This window comes from Megalopta genalis, chromosome 12 (genome assembly GCF_051020955.1).
Source record: "Megalopta genalis isolate 19385.01 chromosome 12, iyMegGena1_principal, whole genome shotgun sequence".
Classification (NCBI taxonomy): domain Eukaryota; kingdom Metazoa; phylum Arthropoda; class Insecta; order Hymenoptera; family Halictidae; genus Megalopta; species Megalopta genalis.
Genome location: NC_135024.1, coordinates 10,769,608 through 10,791,183, shown reverse-complemented (window position 1 = coordinate 10,791,183; position 21,576 = coordinate 10,769,608). Strand labels below are relative to the sequence as shown.

The 21,576-nt window shown below is 33.2% G+C and overlaps 2 protein-coding genes and 1 long non-coding RNA gene across 7 annotated transcripts; 1 reads left to right on the top strand and 2 right to left on the bottom strand.

The window, feature by feature from the left end:
* Positions 1-142: 142 nt before the first annotated feature.
* On the top strand, positions 143-1,831 carry LOC143260433 (uncharacterized). The gene is made up of 2 exons (XR_013034593.1): positions 143-1,225; positions 1,732-1,831. It is a non-coding gene; the product is annotated as an uncharacterized LOC143260433 (long non-coding RNA).
* Positions 908-5,805, bottom strand: LOC117219172 (coatomer subunit beta). 3 transcript variants are annotated; one of them, XM_033468104.2, is made up of 10 exons: positions 5,596-5,803; positions 5,091-5,504; positions 4,691-5,024; positions 4,336-4,624; positions 3,918-4,258; positions 3,584-3,845; positions 3,147-3,514; positions 2,644-3,088; positions 2,290-2,525; positions 908-2,222 (listed from the first exon to the last, which is right to left on the bottom strand). In XM_033468104.2, the coding sequence occupies exons 2-10, from the start codon at positions 5,456-5,458 to the stop codon at positions 1,992-1,994; spliced, it is 2,874 nt and encodes a 957-aa protein (XP_033323995.2). In that variant the 5' UTR covers positions 5,459-5,504; positions 5,596-5,803; the 3' UTR covers positions 908-1,991. The 3 variants fall into 3 exon arrangements, with proteins under 3 accessions (XP_033323995.2, XP_033323994.2, XP_033323993.2); XM_033468103.2 differs by having other exon boundaries at positions 3,147-3,845; positions 5,666-5,805; XM_033468102.2 differs by having other exon boundaries at positions 3,147-3,845.
* Positions 5,806-11,541: 5,736 nt separating this feature from the next.
* On the bottom strand, positions 11,542-21,441 carry LOC117222913 (uncharacterized). Of its 3 annotated transcripts, none has more exons than XM_076525699.1 (14): positions 21,298-21,441; positions 20,309-20,424; positions 19,535-19,650; positions 19,351-19,462; positions 19,061-19,277; positions 18,719-18,988; positions 18,381-18,631; positions 18,183-18,311; positions 16,472-17,580; positions 15,474-15,809; positions 15,254-15,397; positions 14,874-15,068; positions 14,649-14,794; positions 11,542-13,623 (listed from the first exon to the last, which is right to left on the bottom strand). In XM_076525699.1, the coding sequence occupies exons 2-14, from the start codon at positions 20,375-20,377 to the stop codon at positions 13,508-13,510; spliced, it is 3,210 nt and encodes a 1,069-aa protein (XP_076381814.1). In that variant the 5' UTR covers positions 20,378-20,424; positions 21,298-21,441; the 3' UTR covers positions 11,542-13,507. The 3 variants fall into 3 exon arrangements, with proteins under 3 accessions (XP_076381814.1, XP_076381816.1, XP_076381815.1); XM_076525701.1 differs by lacking the exon at positions 21,298-21,441 and adding an exon at positions 20,650-21,088; XM_076525700.1 differs by lacking the exon at positions 21,298-21,441 and adding an exon at positions 20,670-21,088.
* Between the last annotated feature and the right edge of the window lie 135 nt (positions 21,442-21,576).

The following is a 21,576-nucleotide window of genomic DNA, read 5'->3' as shown; positions in this document are numbered from 1 at the left end:
TCAGTACCACAGTTGTTCACTACATAAATAACCAATTATTAATGAACTTTGAATTATTAACATTCCGAGCTCGGATCGTTACTTATAGCATCGCATGTCTACTAAAAATGATTTTTCTGTCTTTCATTTCACATTACACTAACACACTAGGAAGAAAAGAAAAAATTAAGAACATTATACTAGCCACAACAACCGACGCAAGGAAATTGTTCAAATTTCTCGGTTCTTCTGCAGCAGGACATAATTCTCGATCAAACATTAAGAGTAAACTGAACTTTTATATAACAAGCGTATTCTGCCATTTGTATTCCGGTCGTTACGTTCATACTATTGTTCATGAAAATTTGCTTTCCATTTTTGCAATTTCTGTTAAAAGCAGCTATAAATTAGAAATGCAAAAATGAAAGTGCTGTTAGAACTTCATTTATCTAAATTAATGTTTTTTTTTACATTATCAATATGGAACGATATTATTTTTTTGACAGTGGAGGTTAAAACAATTGTTTAGTTAAATATGTTTGTCCAGTTGGAAAAGTTAATGGCCTTTCGCGTGATGTGTGCATTTATATACAGAGTTTGATTTTTTGAAATCCATCTCTGTTGTTAATGTAATCAATAATGTTGATATTTTAATAAAGTTCATTTCATGTGCAGGCTCCGCGAATTGTTTAAAATATTGTTAGTATTTAAACTGTTATAATTTCGCACACAAGAATCTTACAACTCATTTTGAAGCTTGTAGCCTCTCTTTTCACAACCCCTTATTCATTTTCTTGCAATATAAGAAACTAAAGACTTGTTTTTCTTTAAAAATATTTAAAATTGAAAAGTTAAGTCTTGTAGAACAAAGAAAAAATGGAAAATGATATTAAGATTATAATTGTTAACTAAAAGATCGAAGTCCGTCTAAGGCATAGGACATAATTATGATTGTTTTATTTTAAACAAAATATTTTACAGTATAAACAGATTAGTAAAAATAGTAAAAAACAGTCCCAAAATATTTTTGGCTTATGTTCATTTGCTTAATGCGTACGTATTAAATACTGGACTTCGACTCAATTACATTATGTTCTTAATAACTTTTATATTGTTTACAGTTCTATTATACATATTATTCGAAAAAATATGTACCAAATAAATCAGTTTCGATCGAACGAAATCCGGACTTACAGGTTAAAGTATCGTGTATGTACATATATTTCTTCGCTGGTGGATACATAAGGTGTGTAGCAGCCATTATGCTGCAACTACGCGCCCGCCTAAAGAAACTTTCATTTTTATGGCGGTACACGGCCGGCGACGGAATAACAGTTAGCGGATTCGCTTGCAGAGGCCAAGGACGAAGTAATAAACTTTCCCTGGCCGTTGCAAGTCGAGAAGGATTTTAGTAACCTTTTTTGACAACCCCACGTGTACAGCAGATGTTGCTGAAAAATAATTACCGGCCGCCTACCGCTACAGGGCTACCTGGCCGCGCGTTTAGCGCGGCCCGGGAAAACCCTGAGGAGAAACCGTCTCCTTGGACAAAGGAAGACGAGGTTCCGCCGAACGTATATAAGCGGCAAAAATCGGCCGCCCAAGGATCGAACAGGGTAGTCAGTTCGGAGAGTCCGGCCAGGACAGTCCGGTCAGAACAGCACGGTTCCGGGTAACGCATAAGTCCGCGAACGAGTCAGTGAAATATTATAATTGAGGGTACGGAGCATTTCGCGTACGCAGCTCCCTCAGGTGTATCGTCGTTCGACGGTGCTGGCGACTGACGGTACAGAAAGGAAACAAACAAACAACAATGGCGCTGAAATTAATACGGGCGTACATTTGTAGAAAACATACTTCAACATCTAATTGAAGAAGAGAATCGAAGTTGTGGAATTGACGAAGACAAATGGGAATGGCCGTCATCTGCGACACCCATAAAGTCCAATTGAGTCTCTCGTAATAATTCGAATACTGAAGATCGATGTGAGTTCGATTAGAGACTACGTGCTTTAAGCAGCTTGTACGACCTTGCTCTGCGGGCCCTTTTGCGTGGAATTGATTTTATCCCCTAACGACAACGCCATCCCCTGACTCTTTGCTCTGATACGAATATGGCCGACCACTGGGGCATCCGGTTTGTTTAATGGTTTCTCAATGGACATATTCGCTAATGCATCCTCGTCGAATATCGATTTCGCGTACATATTCGCAGCCATGAAGCCACATTGTCCGGAAAGTGCCTGAAACATCGAAACATGTCGCAGTTACACTCCAACTTTCCACATAATCCAAATAAAATGAACCTACCTTTTCCGGGGTCAGACAGCGCATATTCGTGGACTTCAGTAAATGGGCAAGATACTCCCTCAAATCTGATAACGTGGTATTTACAGACACCTTATTCTCCCATTCGAATTCTGCCCACATCTGCCGGAACTCCGCGTCGGTACAGATTGCTGGAACTATGTAGTCCATAATGTCGATATGTATGTCGTTCAGTACTACGACACTCCTGTCGGACCCAGCACCGGATATATCGTAAACTAGAAATAATTAAATAAAATTAGGAGGCATTCGAAGGAGTCCGAGATATTTTTCTGTTGTAATAGCTTCTTCTACTTAAAAGCTCGAAATTATGAATGTCCAACTTAATAACTGCACCTATATTGCCAAATATAATTCCGTTTTCTGTGGAGGCTACTTTCACGTTGGCCTTGATGCTCGCAAAGTCTCTCGGTGCGAGCACGATAGGCTGCGGCCTCTCCACGAGTTTCAGGTCACCCATCGTTGCTAACTCCAGAGTGCAATTCTGAAGGGTGTCCTCAGTTTGATTCACAATTAGTACATCCAACACGATGTCGTATTGGTTGACGTGAACCAGAGCTTCTGCGTACACTGGGTCCGAAAAACCAGTTAACTGGGTGACCTTGCTCAAAGCACTGGGAGCTGGGATGTCTGCACCGGAACCGGGTCTTCCTGCAACGGCAGCGCTGAGACTTTGTTCGAACATGTCTGCAGCTCCACCCGTCAAATCCGATCCACGGCTTAATTGTAGGAACTGTATGGCGTCGTCCACTTGGACGATGCTACCTGGCTTTTCTTTAGCCTGCGAGAACAAAAATGTAAATTGGTTGCAAAGAACCACATCATCAAGAGTGCACTACCTTCTGTGTTTGCGAGTCTTCCTCCGCTTTAGCTGTCAGCATTCGTCCAAGGGCCTCTCGACAACCCTCGATGAATACCTTCTGTACAAGCGGTGTTGGACAAGCTAGAGATCTTAGACACAGGAACAATCGTTCAGCGTCATCGTGAGTCATTGCCTTGGCGGGTAAACCGGAGCGACCCAACTGCAACACACTGGTCATTATTAACATAGATTCAGCTTGCATGTGATTGCGCTTTTGTTCATCACTTTCGAGGCCCTTGTAACGAAGCGCCAACTTGGCTAAGGTCGTGCCTAATGATGCACCAATGAAGAAGTCACCCTCCATCATGTACTGAACCAATGCCGGGCGTTTCTCTTCCTCCTTAGCTGGATAAAATAATTTGAAAATTGATATCGACTTATTTATTGTACGGAAGTATTTTAAAAGATACGTACTAGTGGATGCAGTGCTGAATGCACTCTGGGTCGCGTAAGTTCCATCTGATGTGACCAACTGTGCTGGAGTGGCTTGAGTATTTCCATCTTCCGTCTTCTCGCCAGCTTGATGCCTGTTCTCTGCCTCTAGTAATGGTAATTCTCCTAAGGCAGCTCGTATTCGACTCATGAAGGCTTCAATGTCTTCTTTCGTTGTAGCATATTCACCCAAAATCCATAGAGCCGCTCTGTGTACCTTTACCGATCTGATATGTGGGAATACCTGTAAGGGAAAGATTATTTCGTTACGATCTGTTAAGCTATAAAATGTAAATTATTTACTATAGATATTTACTTCAAGTAGCTTTTGAACTATGAGCGGTCTAAGATTCTCGAATCTTTGAATAGCTTCACGGACGAACACTAGCACATCTGTCGCAGCAGCTTCGTTGTTTTCTGATAAGAAGTCTGTCAATACAGGTATCAGCGTAGCTGCCACGTCTGAGAATTTTATTGAACAGGCATGCAATGTCCGCACAAGAAGTTGCCTGTATCTACCAGCATCTTCGTGTTCCCCACCCACAGTTCTTAATACTTCTTTCTTTAGGAGCTGAACCATTTCCTCTATGGTACGTGTGGTTACTAAGTCCATGGCCAGGGCTAACGTTTTAGTTCTGACTTCTAATGCCGGTGAACCTGAAGGGATAATATTTTTAGCGAAATTCCGACTATTGCAGCATGGTTGTTTCTTCATTTATTTTTCGAAAACGTACCTAGAACTCTAAGTACGTCCATAACTAAATCTTGAAGAACTCTTTCGTAAACAGGACTTTCTTTCATCGCGATTAAACGATCAAGCACGATCAGTTTAACATTGTTGTCACTTTCTTTGACAACTAGCTCAATATAACAGGAGGCTGCAGCTTTAATCGCTGTGGGGGCATTAGACAGTGTTACCAAGGTACCAGCTGCTTCATAACGTACAGCAGCACTTGGAGAGTTTAATAAACTATAAATGCATCTAATGAAACGTGCTCTTTCTGATGGATTTGCTAGACACACCTATCAATTAACGACGTTTGTTAACATTTGAAATCAATAGGGAAATACTTCAAAACGTATATGCACCTTGTAGATTAATTCAACAATAACCAGCTGTAATATATCACCAAAGCTGGGCACTTGGTCCAAACAAGCAGCTAAATAAGCTAGTGCTCTGTTTTGATCAGCATGTAAGAGCATCAAAAATGCATTTCTCCTACAAGACATGTCCTGCTCTCCTTCTAAATATTTGGCTATTAATTCTGGAGCATCAGGAATGAGGAACTCAAAGTTCCTATAAATTGTAAAAATTGCCAGCACAGCGTTACGTCTGACATAGGAGTGTCTGTGCTCCAAACAAGTAATAATTGCAGGCATCAACGGTTCCAAAAGTTCTGGCTCTTTCAATTTACACAGGAATCTGAAAGATGCAACATTCTATTGTAATTGTTCAACCAATAAAGAAATGCGTTTGTTCGATCAATACCTGAGGGTCGAGCCTCTTACGAATTCATTAGGATGCTGCAAGTCCTTCCTATACGCATCGCAAACTAAAATCATCTCTTGTAGAAGCTTGCCATCTGGAGAAGTTTTCGGCACTATCTCCCAAAATATTAAAAGAAGCTTTTTGATTGTGTGATCTTGCAGCGGCAGGACAAACCTGATGATAGTCATCAGAAGTCCTGGCAGACGTTCTCCACTGAGGATCATGTGGATGGTCTTCTTCAGGGCTTCAATCTTTGTCTGGGCATCGCCCTTCTCTAGATCCAGCTTCAACTGGAGCTCGTTTAAAGGCTCTGTGTCGGTTGGAATGTTAACCAACGTATAACAAGGTTGCTCTGCGATGGTGCTCATTTTCGTCACTGCTGTACAATCTACCAGGGAGACTTTCTCTTACGAACTGCAAATTAAAATCGCATTAAATGTAGCGAAAATCCAACTACTTTGACTGTTTTATTTACGAAACTGATGGGCATTGAGGTTATGTTGACCTTGGATGTAGGTTTCGTGTGTCATTCGAATGCTATGGTAATCGCATGGATATTGTCGTGTTCGATGTACCTGATCACGATAAAATCACGCAAAAATGAAAGGCAACGATATCTTCCCAGTGGTCAACTGACATTTATACAAATCCGGAAACAAGGGACAAGCATACGTGTCAAACCCCTACATCAGGGGACTATTACTGAGCCAAGTTTAGGTAGCGCCACCGTCCATATCTTCCAAGTATGTAGAACATTTTGAAACTCTCGCGTTGTTTGTTTCGTAAAATTTCCATCAAACAATGTCGATTAGGCAATTTAACTCTTCCAATCTCTTTCTTCTATCTCCCGCCACCAATAATACAATTTTAAACTTAGCTTCGATCAAGAATTCGTTATCAATTCCATATTTTATTAAAACAAACACAAGGTGCTCTAGAATGAAAATATTCGTGCAGTAAAAATTATCCGACACTCGATTATCCAACAGTGTTTGATTACAATGTAATTGTAGTTCTATCTGCTCTGTTCTGATTCCGATTTAAAATAGAAGTGTAGTCTAATTATCTGGTACTGTTTTGATCCTGTGTGTTTCTACAGTATTTAATTTTTGTTTGACAGCAGAATCTAATAACTAATGAACATCTTAGAATACGGAATTATTCGGAAGACTCTCCTGGATCTGTCTCACGAGAAGAATTTTTGTTTATTGTTGAAAATGAAGAGTATAAATTATTATTACTGCGTTTTTCATAATCATTGGCTGTATAAAAATAACGTTATTACACGAGATGCAAGAAACAATCATTACTGTTTTTCCGAAGGCTTTGTTTAGTGGCGCCATCTGTAGCACTCTCACAGTTATCATTTGTGAATGGTTTTGACGAACGGTTTGAGTGTTTTGCCATTATGTGTATTGGCGCTATATTAATATTTTCTGCAGCACATAATTCATGCCGGAATTTATATTGCGTCTTATGGAAGTTGCGGCAAGAATCATCTGTACTCCATATTTACAATAACAAATGACCTTTTCTTGCGTGATATCAATTCAGGAGATTGTGTTCCGTTCTTTCCGATACGTATTTGTTATAAACTATTATAACTGGTAGGAGTCGAATATCAATGCTAAGATCGATAAACGCACCAAGTTGCATTATACATAAACAAAAGGTTTGCGTTTCAGTATCCTAAATTCTGTATGACTATAGATTTTCTTCCTCTTTAGTTTTTATTTTAAGTAATCCTAATATACGGTACATCATTTTACACATTTATGATATTAATTGATACCAGTCTCTGTGATTTCGGTGAATTCCTGTCGACCAATTCTATTGTCGATTTCAACATAACTCTATATAGTTGTTATTGTTTTATAAGATAAATTAAATGTCAGTTTATAACAACAATATCGATCTTAATAAATTATAAAGTGAAATAAATGTAAGTTACGTTTATTTTAAATGTATACCAAAAAGAGTAAAATTTGTATAGAAATTAATTAGAAATTAAAATTAATATAGAAATTCTTGGAACATTCCTTTTATGAATCGATCATTTTGTATATTAATTCCTTTTGTCTACAATGTGTTACGATTTTAAATCCAGCTACTGAATTTTCATTAGAATTTTTAAGGGTGGTAGGTACGGTACATCATTTGACACATTTATTACATTTCACATTTTTTCAACGAACGTACTGGTGTGTGAATACGAAAAACGATGAAGGTAGCGAAGGTATTGGTGAATGAACAGTTATGGTTAACTCTAGATAAATCAGAAATTATAAGATCCTGATGCAAATGAAATGAAAACCAACTGGCAGTGATGAGAGAGTTTGTACACTTTTATAAAAAAAAATATAAAACACCGAAGAAAAATTAGCGAAGAGAAATAATAAAGAAAGCAATGATTACCATAAACGAAATGAGTAAAATCGACGCGAAGAGAGTTGACAATAGATGCGAAAAATGGTTGTCGACATTTGAAAGTTTAGCGAATATGGTGGTAACATTTAGTATAGAAATATGGAGATAGGAGAAGACAAAAAATCTGTATATAAGTTGAAAAATATATCGCAACGAATAAACTGGATTTTATGCATTTTTTGCAAAAATTAGTAGATCTAATACGAAGTAACAAGAACATTTGAAGACTTTTAATCAACCTTAACATTCATATTTAACTCCTGTCTCTTGGTATAAATGTAGACGATTTTTATTTTGCAGTAATGAATTGAAAAAGAAAATATAACAGTGAAAATAAAAAGATAGGTCAGGTTGCAGGGATGAGAAAAAGTAAAGGGCCAAGTGGGGAATCAGATAATGAGGAATAATGAGGGAAGATTCGATCTAGAGAAAAACGAGAAGGTCTAGAGTCGGAGGAAGAATGAGATTTTATGAGAAAAATAATTTGAAATATTACGAAAGAAATAGTTTTAGAGCTAGATTGAGATAGGGCGACACAAGAATGGGAACAAAACTGTGGAACAAGACAAGGAAAAAATAGCGTCTTAGTGTTTAGTAGGTAAGACTCGTGTGAAAATAAGAAAACGATTTAACAAAAGACTAGGCGAAGAAAGTTAAAAAATATATTTTAGATAAACCAAAAGGGAATAGAATGGTTATGGAAACTACACCGAAGGGGAACAGTACAGTATCTCTCCATAATTGCAAAAACTTCGAGTCTGCAGAGTTGCAATTATAGAAGATATAGTACTGCATTCTTTATTGCGTTCCGAACGTAGGGAAGGATAATTATATCGTGCTTGGTGCTATTTTAATCAGAAAAATAAAACGACTACTATGGTCAAAGTTTAATAAAAAAGAATCGAATATGAGAGAGGTTCCAATCTTTTGCTTTGCTTATAATATGTGTGAGTCTCGCTGACACTCGACACGTCGCTGACTCGGTCGTTGAACGCGTTCAATACAGTTTAAGTTTAAAACAATGTGAAAATGTCATCACTAACACACATAAAAATAATGCTCACAGCAAAAATCAACAATATTGATAATAAAATAAAGAAGATAGATAAAAATGCCGATTTTCTTGAAATATCAGTTGGAGGACTCGTGCTGTTTTCGACCACGTGTCCTTAATTGTTTTCAGATGAACAAAAATTTACGTTTGACAAACCTGATAGCTGGTCGTTCTATTTTTATGATCACAGAGAAGATCATCAGTAGGGAATGAAAGGCAAAATGAGGAAAAGAAGAATTTATGTGGTGAACAAAATTCGATACGAAGAAAATTTACTTAGATTTGTTAGAATACAAATTTACATTACTATGTGTTCAAATTCATAAAATTTAATGATTTCAGTTGGTGTTAAAAATGACGAAATGAAGAAGATAAATTACATAGAGCTCATAATAAAAGAATAATAACACGTGCAAAGAAGAATAAGTATAGAAAAATATTTCTGTATTGTGGGCTTATATAGCCATACGTAGTGCTAAAATTATGACAAATTGTTTTAATACTCTAATACATTTTACCATGAATTCCATGACAAGAATCGTCCAATCATCAATCATAAAAAATGCTCGGTTTTTAATTACATTATTATTTTTCTTCGAGATATCTCGTAATTTTATCGCGGAACATATTTTGAAAACCATTATAGTTAATTTTCTGAATCCGTTCAATTAAAGTTAATTAAAGTTACATTCGCCAAATAAAGTTCAATTTTATGAGCATGTGTATTCATTTATACATCTCTGTGTTGAAATCGCACTGTGCTGCAGTAAACCCTCGTCAACGTAACAATCACAGAACGTATATAAATTATTTTTGGAAATAAAATCACTATTGAAAGTGGTATTCACACAGTATTCATTTAAACATCCAGTTTTAGGTCTTTTGATATGCCCCAATGAATTTGCATAAGTAAACTTTATTGTCATACAACGTGACGTATGTTCCTTTTTTAATATATGTCACAATTTCCTATAATTGACATACATCCGCTGCCGTGAAATAAATTCTGATGCAACTTGCTCCATGCGTGGCGATGTTTGCCAAAATTTCACGCAAAATTTCCCCGAACTTTTCCCGTTCGATTTGATTATATTTTGAAAAACAAAACTTGGACCGGAATTCCATTGTTCCTGATTTCTAACTTATTTCGTAAGTTACAATATTATTACAAAAGAATGTCCGCTTATAGTTAAATATTCTCTACAGTTCACCATCTGATCGGTGCATTCGAGCACAGAACGCTCGAGTAATAAAGCATTTTTGACAATATCGAAACTTCAAACCTGCAATTGGAACAATCCATAAAATAAGTGGATCTATGTTACTAATTCTTAAACTTCTTGCTTTGCTATCGCAGCCGGTTAATCGATGTTAGCACCTTGCAGAATGTGAAACACTAATGTGTAGCAATTAATAATTAGTGACAGTTTCCTATCCCGCGTACGCTCGTAATATTCTACATATGATGCTTCAATTAGTTGGCCGCTGACCATACTTTAGGAACTGTTCATCTACCTTGTACCATATTGTATCCCTACCCACAGACGAAGGGAACAAAAAATATGACTAACACAATGGAAGCACTCACAGGCAATCATATCCAAACGTATATCTATTTTAACGCTAAATATATCTTGATAATTGCTTCCTACTCTATTTTGTATAACATTTATACGTTGTCCTCATTTCATTAGGCGTAAATTAAATTTGAATAATGTTTTCACGAACCTAATAGAATCATTGTTTTCATTAACTTATACTTATTACCTTATATGAATATATCAGAAGTACATCGTACACAAAAAGACATTAGTTCGACCTGGGTTCCAATCAAGTGTCCAATAAGGTGTCAACATTATGTCCAATTTTGATAGTAAAATTCGAAGACTTTTTTTCATGACACATTATGAATTGTGCTTCAGTTAAAAAATATTCATTTTCTACAATATTGAATTTCGAAATTGTAACTGTGTTAAATAAGCATAAATTCTTATCCAGTCAATTTAAAACTTTGTAAGATCCATTTCCTGGATAATTGTTACAATATTGTAGAATGTTAAAAAATGCCGACAGAAATGGTAACTGTATTATCAGTGCATTAGTTTATGAAGCTTATATATGTACACAAATGTTTGATCACTGTACCAGCAGGTGTAAAAGAAAATAAAGCCATTATCAGCGTTTGATCCAGTAGTTTTCATAATTATAACATTCTACATGTAAAATGCAATACATTCTCATATTAAACATGAAAAAAATGTCACCACAGAAATGTTGTGAATTCTCCAAATACCATGCTATGTGTTATTATTTTAAATAATGACATGCAGAAACTAATCTAATTTTCTAATAAGAATCAAAATTCTGTTTGGCATACACATACGTGATGCTGATAGCAAATGTATTAATTTCCTTGACTGTATGATGATGCAAATGAATTGAAAAGGAGAAGGAAATAGGTATAAATATAAGATATGTTTAGGGAGTTCCAATTCAGAAACATGTGCCTTCATATCGTTATAAAAATGTTAAATACTATCTCGTATACAATTATTCTGTATTAAGAATTAATAATATTCGTATTTCACTATAATCATTATATGAACAGTTAAAATTAAACAAGTTTTTTTTATTGTTGAAATGAAATTTGTGAGATAAGTCCTGACTAATTTATAATTCTTCTGTACACTAAAATCCATTTTTGTCAGGCGAATATAATCGTTGGTATTAGCCGAAGGGTTAACAAATGCATACACAGAAGAAGGAAGAAAAGATTTCCATGCCCAACTGGCTTATTTAGACATGTATGGATATTTAGATAAAGGTGATATATTGGACACAGAAAAACAGATATACGTATAACTATAGGTGGCTTTTTTACTGACACAAATTGCCGTAAAAGCGTATTATTGCGTTACTACTTTCTATAAAAAATTTCTGTTAAGGAGGTAATATTATAAGTAAACGACATTAAGGTAAAAAATGACAGTTTAATCATCCATTTAAAATATATAATTAAGTAGCGAGCTGTAGTTCGTGAACAGGGAATATGAATATGAATATCAAATCAACTCTAAAGCTGAAAATATAACAAAATGTCGCAACCTAAATATAAATATATCTACACAATGTGTCATGCATTTAGTTTCACATACTAGAAATAGCTGAATCATTCTTAAAAAAATTATAATAAATAATCTTTTATTGCAGACAAAAGTAGGTAAATGTATCACCAATTAGAATATTTAACTGACTGTATACATATTCTAGTGTCATATGTACAGTGGTATTCGTTTAGAGAATTTCCAACCAACACACTTCGATTGGTGTTTATCTTATTAAATAAACTTGCTACGTATCTCATTCATACTGACTCTGTCTCTCATTCTCATATCACTGTTACCTCACTCAATGTTTCTCACTCTGTCTCCAACAAGCTAAAGAAAGAAAATGGTTAATGATTTTTAAAATTCGGTTGCCTCAGAAATAAGGTCGTCATAAAAAATGTTAAACTTGCAATCACTAAACGAGCACCACTGCATCGTTATTGATGCACAGCATCTTTGAAATAGCGAAATACATTTACTTTCCTATATGAAAGTTACGTTTTAAACAATATATACAGAGCTCCAATTTAATCTTGCCACACAATTATATCTGATATTATCAGTGATTTAATAAAATGTTTCAGTAAAAACTTGCTTAATTCATTAACGAGCTCTACGGTTTTATTCAGAGTGAAAATACAATCAACATCTCAAGTACACATTAATTTTCTAAGTGATACGGTGCGATGCATTTACAGTAATCTATGTATATCATTGTATCGATCTAACAGATAGGGATAAAAACATACACTTGAGTCTTGTTCAATGTAGCTCTAAAATTATAGTTTTACTACACACCGCAAGAACGTTATTTGGTACACAAACCTATTCTAGTTTCAATTATTCATATTATTTCTATGTTTATTTAAATATAATGTACGATAATACGAAAATAACAAATTATTTTCAAATGTCATGATTATTCATAAAAATGTCTCCGGAAATTTGAATTCAACGAAACAAATAGCGGTAGTAGTAATACTTTCTTGGAACCTTTTCAAAAGAGCTTGTAAAATATACTTGTAGTTCATAAAAATCGACATACACAATATTCAACTCTGAGAAGTCTTACAAGACTCTAATTAACAATTTTAGAATAGTCTCTCCATAATAATTTCTTCTGTTTATATTATCTATTAATCTAGGATTCTAAAACCATTCATAACAATCAAACAGAATTAATTTAGATCTACGTCTACTGCATTTTTCAAGTGTATTTCTTTTATATATAAATAATTATATCTGAAACATTGTATTAAATAATTGGTAATTTTGGAGATAACAATGTGAAAAAGATTAAGATGATTACCCTCTAGTATGTGTATATATATTTATATCTCATTCATACAGAACACTTTTGAAATACAATTTATTTCTGTTTGAAAAATTTATGTTTTTTTTATGGTTGCATAATTAATGTGATAATGACTTCAATAACTTATTACTATAAATGAGGAGAAACTTTGAAATAATCATATTACAATTATACACTGTTAACTAACCAGACTTTCATACAGAATGAAATTTAATACTTCCATTGTTATCGAAAATATCGTAGACTTAAATGAGATATCCTGTACAGTTTAATAATGTTCATGTCGATTACTTCGAAATATGAAGCTGTCACGTACTATATTCCTTTACAAATATCATAAAATCAATGCAATGGTAATGCATACTTTACAATAATCACGTCATAATTCTCACTACATATTGACTGGTAAAAAATACCAGCACATCATTTTACTTACTTTTGCATTGGATACAATCGTAAATGACATCTGTACTAGTTTTTAAATAACATTTACAACTAACAAGTAGTACATATGTCAAACCTTCCTTTTGCGTAATTTGGCTTTTGCTTCTTTTAATAACAGGTCGAATGTGTTATCTTCATTCATAGGTGGCAAATGACTACTGCCAGGTGATCCACTTGCCACGCCATCTGTTAAATGCAAAACACAAATAAATTTATAATATTTCTTGTACTCTCCTGACACAAACACAATAATATTGTATTGCACTCGTATATATCAAGTTGATCATAATTTAAATTAAACATTAGATAATAGTAGGTATAATTAAATATATCTGTAAAAAGATTGCAGTCTTATCAACTACACAGTCCAACAAATTTTAACATGTTTTTGTTGAACACGAATTTGAAAATCATTTTCCTTCATCAACCTCAGTTTCCTGTTTCCTTTTTCATAACATCCAAACATGTTTCAGGAGCGTTTAAAGAAAGCAAGACATCACTATTGCACCAACTTTCTAACACACGTTTCAGTTTATTTCGAAATATAACACATTAATGACTGGCCACGAGTTAACTCGTGTTCTTATTCACAGACGTCGTAAAATTACCAGTCAACAATGTGTTAAGAATCCAAGAATACATTACACGACATAGGGAATCTTATTCGGAAACCACAAAGAAAGAAGTTATATTGTATAGTCTAATAGACGTTATTCGATAGAGTTGGGTGATGTGACTACGCTAATTTATGACATTCTACGGTTGTCCCAACAAACATCACCACATTGTGAACAACAAATGTGGGGTTCCATTTAAACAAAACTATTTTGACTTTAATATCTTCCCCACTACTATACTTATAGAAAAATTATTTTTATTATGTAATGATCATTATTAAAAATAGTAAATGAAGAAAAAAAAATGTAGAACATCAAGTGTTTAAATTTTATAATTTAGGTTGATTATTACTATTTTAATGGTATCAATTTCAGAAAAATTTAAGTTTATGTGACTAGGATGTGCATATATCTCTGCATAAGCTATTTAACAGAACTTCCACCTTGGGAAATAACAAATCTATCCAAATAAAGTTTTTTAGATTTCTTTAATAAAAGAAAACAAACCTAAGATATATGTGCATCATTGATTAAACAAATGAATCACTTTTTACATGTAGCCTAAGTAAATTCAATATAAATAAAACTCCTTACCAAGATCAGCATATTTCACTTTACAAAATGCTCTTCTACCTCCAAAACACAAATCATATCTTGGTAAATCTGGATCATCGTTACCATGTTCGACAGCTTCATATGCGTGATGTTTGAAAGCGAACGTTACAAAACCATAATTATCCCTACGATGTAACGCAACAGTTAGACATTCCATTGTATTTATTTACATTAAAAGATATTATACGATACTAAAATATTTACCCATGTTCACGAAAATGGACACTAATATCCACCACAGGTCCAAAACGTTCGAACCTTCTTCGTAAATCAGTTTTCGTAATTCCTTCTTCTAATTGTCCAACATAAATTACCCGTCGTTCCTCTACCTGTCTTTGCTTTTCTCTGTCATATGATGCCCAACTGTCATATGCTTTATGATAAGAACTCGACGGTGATCTAATACAATTAAAACTGTGCTGATAATCTAAGTATTAATAGTATATTAAACTAGCTTAATAATAAGATTTAAATAACATTATTGATGTGACCGAATGTTAGTATGAAGCATAATAAATTTATGAACTTTATTGGCGCTATTTTCTATACTTAATGAATTAGAAATTCTTGAATATTATATGCACCTTCTCCTCTCATATTCACAATCCCTATAACTATAACTGTTTGTAGAGCGTTGTCTGTGTCTTTCGTAACATTTGCGATGGCGCCTTTCTTTTCTTCGACGGTTTGACCATTTATTTCTCCCAAAATTAGAACGAGTTGAAGATCTATAAACGTAGATTTGAGAAACTTTTAATTAAAGAACTTCTTATCTTTTTTATGTAAATTATGGTAAACACGTACCTTGAACAACTGGAATATGGTGAAGAACACTGGGACCTTGATCTGGACGATCTAGAATGTGATCGTGAGTATGTCGATCCTGAACTGAAAGTAGATGTAGTATTTGAACGTGAACGAGATGACCAACTACTACTTGAGCTAACGGAACTGCGTCGATGGCTTATTCTTCGATGACGTGTAATGCTGCGTTTACAGGACCTGCTTCTGCTACTGCTACTCCTGCTTCTACTTTTACTCCTACTTTTACTTTTACTTCTCGATCTAGATCGACTTGTACTAGAACTAATCCTGTGCAACCTGTAGGATCGTTGGCTTCTGTTCACAACCTGTTTTTCTCTGAAAATAATTGAATTATCTTGAATCTTCATTTCATAATAAAAAATGTTACATCATCAATAACTAATTCATTAATCAATCGTTATTTTTATATGCTTCAATTAATCACTGCAAGCTATATTACTGTCACAGTATCGTAATGCTTTATCCGATTTGAGACTTGCAAATTAAACTATTTGGACTTACAGATTTTTTCAACTAATAACAGTTTCATTAAATTTCACATTTGCAAATTCTATCTATTAAAAAATAACAAGTATCTGTATAATTTTCAGCAGTAATTTGTATACATAGGCATTCTATAATGTCATTTTAATTTCAGTGATGAATTTCAGTCACAAAAATAATACTGAAGAATTATGCAATTATCTTATCCATTCATGTTTCCAAATTACAAATGTTCTTAATTACCATAGAGATCGATTGGAAAGTCAGTACGGAAATATTTAAAAGCTCGTCTGAATAAAAAATAATCACTATACATCTTTTCCATAAAAACTAGTAAAAGAATAAAAAAGCAAAAACGGCGTAATTTTCAAAACGAGAATTAATATGACAAAACTTCATCTCAATTGTGAAAATTATTTTTGTATATTAAAATCGTTAAAATTATGTATACACATCATTTAAAAATACTGGAAAATGTCTGTAATATTGATTACCTCTCTTCCTCATTTCTGTCATCAACATCAATTAAAGATTTTGGAGGAAATTCAAACACAGTTTCATAGGTTTGTATTCCCACGTCGCAAGTTTTTGGTTTCGGACGAACTTTTTCTTCGTCTACATCTCCTTTCGGCTTTAAAATTGATACAATCTCCCTTTCAGACCAATTAAGGCTACCAAAGTCATCTTTGATAGGTTCGGTTGTTGTAGAAACATGGTGAATATATATTAATGTCATAGGTTGAATTGGTGAATTCGTTCCACTATTATCACTACGATTTTGCTCTCTTCTACTTCTATATTCTGCTAAATTCAGTTTTTTGCGGGGAGGTTTTTTTTGCTCTTCTGGTATGAGTTTCTCGTCAGTATTTTGAATAATAATACTTTGTTGTCTATCATTTGAACTATTATTAGTAGCAACTACATTTTCACAAGCGTTACTTATTACAACGCTTGGTAGTTGCCCATTGAGTGGTTTCTTCAATACAGAAATCATTTGTTTTGTTTTATGGATCTCTCCATTCGTACACTTTGTTTTAGTTGACCCGCCTCGTTGTAACTGTAAAATACTTGTTGCTAAAGCCGAACGTATTTTCATTTCAGGTGTTGAATTACTTGAAGATTCATGTCGAAATTGGTTAACAGAATTTATAGTTTTGTTTGATATATTGACACATTGAGAACGTTCTTTTCCTGTGACTGTTTCTTGTTGACTTTCATCTTCAATGTGTTGTTTCATGCATTTGCTTACTTGAACACTGTTACATACCGCAGTCCCTATTTGTTCTACACGATCACAACTTATTTTATTTAATTTCAGTGTACAGCTTTTCTTTGCATTACTCTCAACCGAGTGTCCCTTTTTCTTTATTAAAATTTTATTTTCATTAAGTGCTATTGTTGATTTTGTAACCATGTCATGACATTTAGTTTGTTTTCGATCACAATCTTTAACTGGAGTCGTCTTTTCACTGTCACTTGATTGTTTCTCATATTCACTGTTGCTATCAGAGCTACTCACAGATGAAGTAGTGTTACTACAGTAATCATGATCCAATTGAACTAGTCCACCATCAATAGCCCTAGTTTTAGTATTATTTGTTACCTATTATAATAAAATAAATAGTTATTAAACTTCATGTGAAATTATCTTCTCGTGTACTACAGAAATGAAAAAAGAGTAATAGTTTCATTTTTATAAATTATATACATTAATACCTAATAGGATTGTTGCAATAAAGGGATAGTTCCACTTTTGAATAATTTGAGTAAATCAACAAAATGCAATGAAAAAAACAAATACTATTCAATATTCATTACACTAAAAAAAATATGTAAAAAGAGGAACTGTCTTCTTGTTGCTGCAAATTCTTCAATTTTTTAATTTTTATAAAATATGCAAAGATTATTATTTCAATGTTAAACTTAAAATATCAACAAAATTTGATAACTATTGTTTCAATATTAATATATTGATAATATTATCAAAGCTTAATGAATCAAGTAAATCAAATAGCTCTATAAATATAGTATACGTTTCCTAAATGAATTTAAGTTGGATTTACTCTACAAAACAAAGACAAGTACTGTATTTTTTACTGAAAAGATCAAATACTAATTCTTTTTATAATCACCCAACGTTGTTTAACCGTACAATACAGAGATTAATTTATACTTTATAAACATATAAATCACACTTATACTCACTATTTTTAAAAGCTTATTTCGGGATAGCGTCACAGCAGCGTCTTGCATACGGGTTCCATTACTACGACTATTACCCTGTATACTTGGCATTGTTGGTACTATTGAAATTAGTTTTTTACGTCCAGATGTCTATCACAAATTTGCCATATTATCAATGAGAATATATTTTCCATAAAGATTATATTTTCGTGTATTTACCTTTATCTTCTCTATCACTTTGTTTGATAACGCATTTCTAATATTCTTATGCAAATTTGAAACTTGTGATAATGATTTCTTAGAAATAGTGGATCTAGGTTCCTTAATAAGATGCTGTTTTTTATAACAGCTTAAACTTGGATCTCGATTAAAATCTGTATTACTTTTGCTAGATGAATCAGATGATACTACACTATTTTCGGAAGCTTCAAATTTTTCTAGTAAACTTTCAACAGTTCCAGCTTCCAAGACTATGATAATAATTATAAATTCATTATAGTACATTCTTACATTCATTTATCTCAATCATCTTAAAATACTGCGAGTTGGTTTATTACCTGCTAATTGATTTGTATGAGATTTACTATTACAATTACTAATTTTTGTATCTTTATTTGAGATTACAGTCTTTTCTCTTTTTCTCTTCTTTTGTTTTGCTAGCATATTTGCAGTGATATCAATTCCTATGCTATCATACTTAGGTATATTCTTTTTTATCTTACTTTGACTGCTTTTAGAGCATAAATAATCTTGTGTATGTTCTTGCTTATCACAACTTTTAATAGCATCAGCTATTTTGTGATATGAATTCTGTTCTACTAAATTCTCTAGAAAATATAAAATTATATTACAAAGGAAACAATTTTGGAAGTCAAATAATAATATCAATATTAATAAACCTGTATTTTTATTACTACTGCTTGGTTCATGCTTTTCTTTATCATTCTGAAGATATTCTCTCGTAAGGTCCACTTGTTTTGCTTTAAAGCATTCGGGTTCTAAAGTCTGCATCGCCTGTTCATCTTCAAATATGCTTTCTGAACTGCAAATGCTTTTCCTATCAGTATTATTCGTATTTAACCCTATGATATCCATATATTCATCAATGTCGGTGGTCTAAAAAAGAAAATTTATGAAATCAGTACATAATATTATAGTACATAATAATAGCCAAAAAAATTAGTGAGACCTGCAAATAACCAATATGTTCTTGCCAATCTGTGAGAACTTTTGCAAAATCTTCTTTAATATTATCCATTTTAGATATAGTAGGAATATCTTCCTCCACATCTTCTGTGCATCTAAAATACATTCAATTTGTTAATGTTATTTACTCTTGAAATGTAAACTAAGGGGAAAAAATCTTTACTTACTCATGTTCATTACTCCATATACTATCAGAATTTACAATATCAAGATGGGTTTCCATATAGTCAAAATCGTTTTCAACTATGTGCATTAATAAGTCTTGAGGCTTTTCCATCAAATGCTACAAAGAAGCAATATATTTCATTATATTTCAGGATTGCAATTAGTCAAAAAAATATAAAATGTACAAATATTTAACAATTCTATATAGTTCAATTGGCACTTCATACTTTCAGGAAGTTATGCACATAATATTAAAATATTCAAATGAAAAAGGGATAATTCATAAGAAAATAAATTTTATTAAGATCAAGTCCAAGTCTAATAGAAAAGAATACTATAGAAATTATATTAACAGTAAATAAATATGAATATCATACCTAATGTTTTAAAAGAAACTATTTATTATATGGCTATATAATTTTTAATATAGATAAGATCAAATATAAAATGTGTTCTTAACTAAGTACTATATGAAACATTTAAAAAACTGTTCAATTACATTCTACTATTAATACATATCACAAAAGAACAATGCACTCAACAAGATTGTTCAAATTAATGTGATAAAAGTGTTTAAATTATCAGTATCTAATGAAGTTGTTCAATTAGTAAATATCAATAATGACTATAATAATACTTACTATATCAAACATTTATTTTTATAAGCTTATTAGCATTGACATTAAAAGTAACTACATTTATAAACAAAAACATAACCTTTCTATCTGCGAACACCAAACTATTTACTTTTCATGAAAATATGATAAACACATTACCTGTTCCAAAGGTAATGAAAAATCCGAAAAGTGTTCTTCATCATGAAAATTTAAAAATCCCGTCTCCATGATAAAACTTCAAGCGTTTACACAATTGGTTATCCTGTATTATCAACCTGTAATTGTAAATGTACAAAAACAATAAGAAGAAAATTTGTCAAAGTGATATGAAGCGGCCACGCGTTTCTTTAAGGTTATGTTCGAAACAATCGTAATGTGACACAAATCTTGGTATACAGGTATTGAAATTAATCCTGCTTTCAGATTATCATTTAATTTTTAAATATTTATGCACTATCGAAAACTTCATGACTAAAGTTAGGTGTATTTTAATGTAAAACCTGAAATTTATCCACATTACCCACTGCAAACGGGAAAATTCCGAAGACCGACGAAGACACGAGATACCGTTATTTTATTGGAGTGTAAGAAAAGAACTTGTCACATAACCACAATTTGACAGGCGTAATGCAATATAACGTTCTGACATAGGTTTAGTTTACAAAATTATCTTCGATGTTAACAGTTATTATACGATTTTAAATGCACATGTCGAATTTGTTCTTATAGGGACAATTCACGCCTGCACGCGCACACATATACTTGTGCATACACAGATTACACTATGTGCACGTGTATCCAACACGTGTGTAAAGAAAGCATACTCATATATACTTGCTATACACGCCACGCCTCCAAATATTTTAATGAATTGTTCAAAATTAAAGATCACAGTAGGACAACAATCAATATATTTTTCAACTATTTTAGAGACATTATGAATCGCATTATATTACTCTTTGACAGATTTTTTGTACAATGCCACGCAACGTGAGCAGCATGTGTCACTGGACATATGTCGGTCGACAGATAATCATGTATGTAGTTCACTATTTTCATATAGAAACAAAGTTTTGTTCATATAATCTTGAAAATTGATAGAATCACAAACAATTTCAATACTTATAGCTTAATATTGTTGTACTTACTTAACATACACAAGAATCTGAATCACACGTGATCGACACGTTTATACAGGGTGTCCCAAAACTGTCTCGCGAACCGAAAATGTGAAGCTCCTGGGAGCACTTGAAGCAACCTTTTCCTCAGCGAAAATGCAACCGGTTTACGGTTTACGAATTATTAACGAAAAACACTGACCAATGAGAGGCGAGCTCGCCTAGCGTTTGGCGGCCGAGCCAATGAGCGCACGAAGCCCAGTTCCGCTCATTGGCTTGGCCGCCTTGCGCCAGCAATCTCACCTCTCA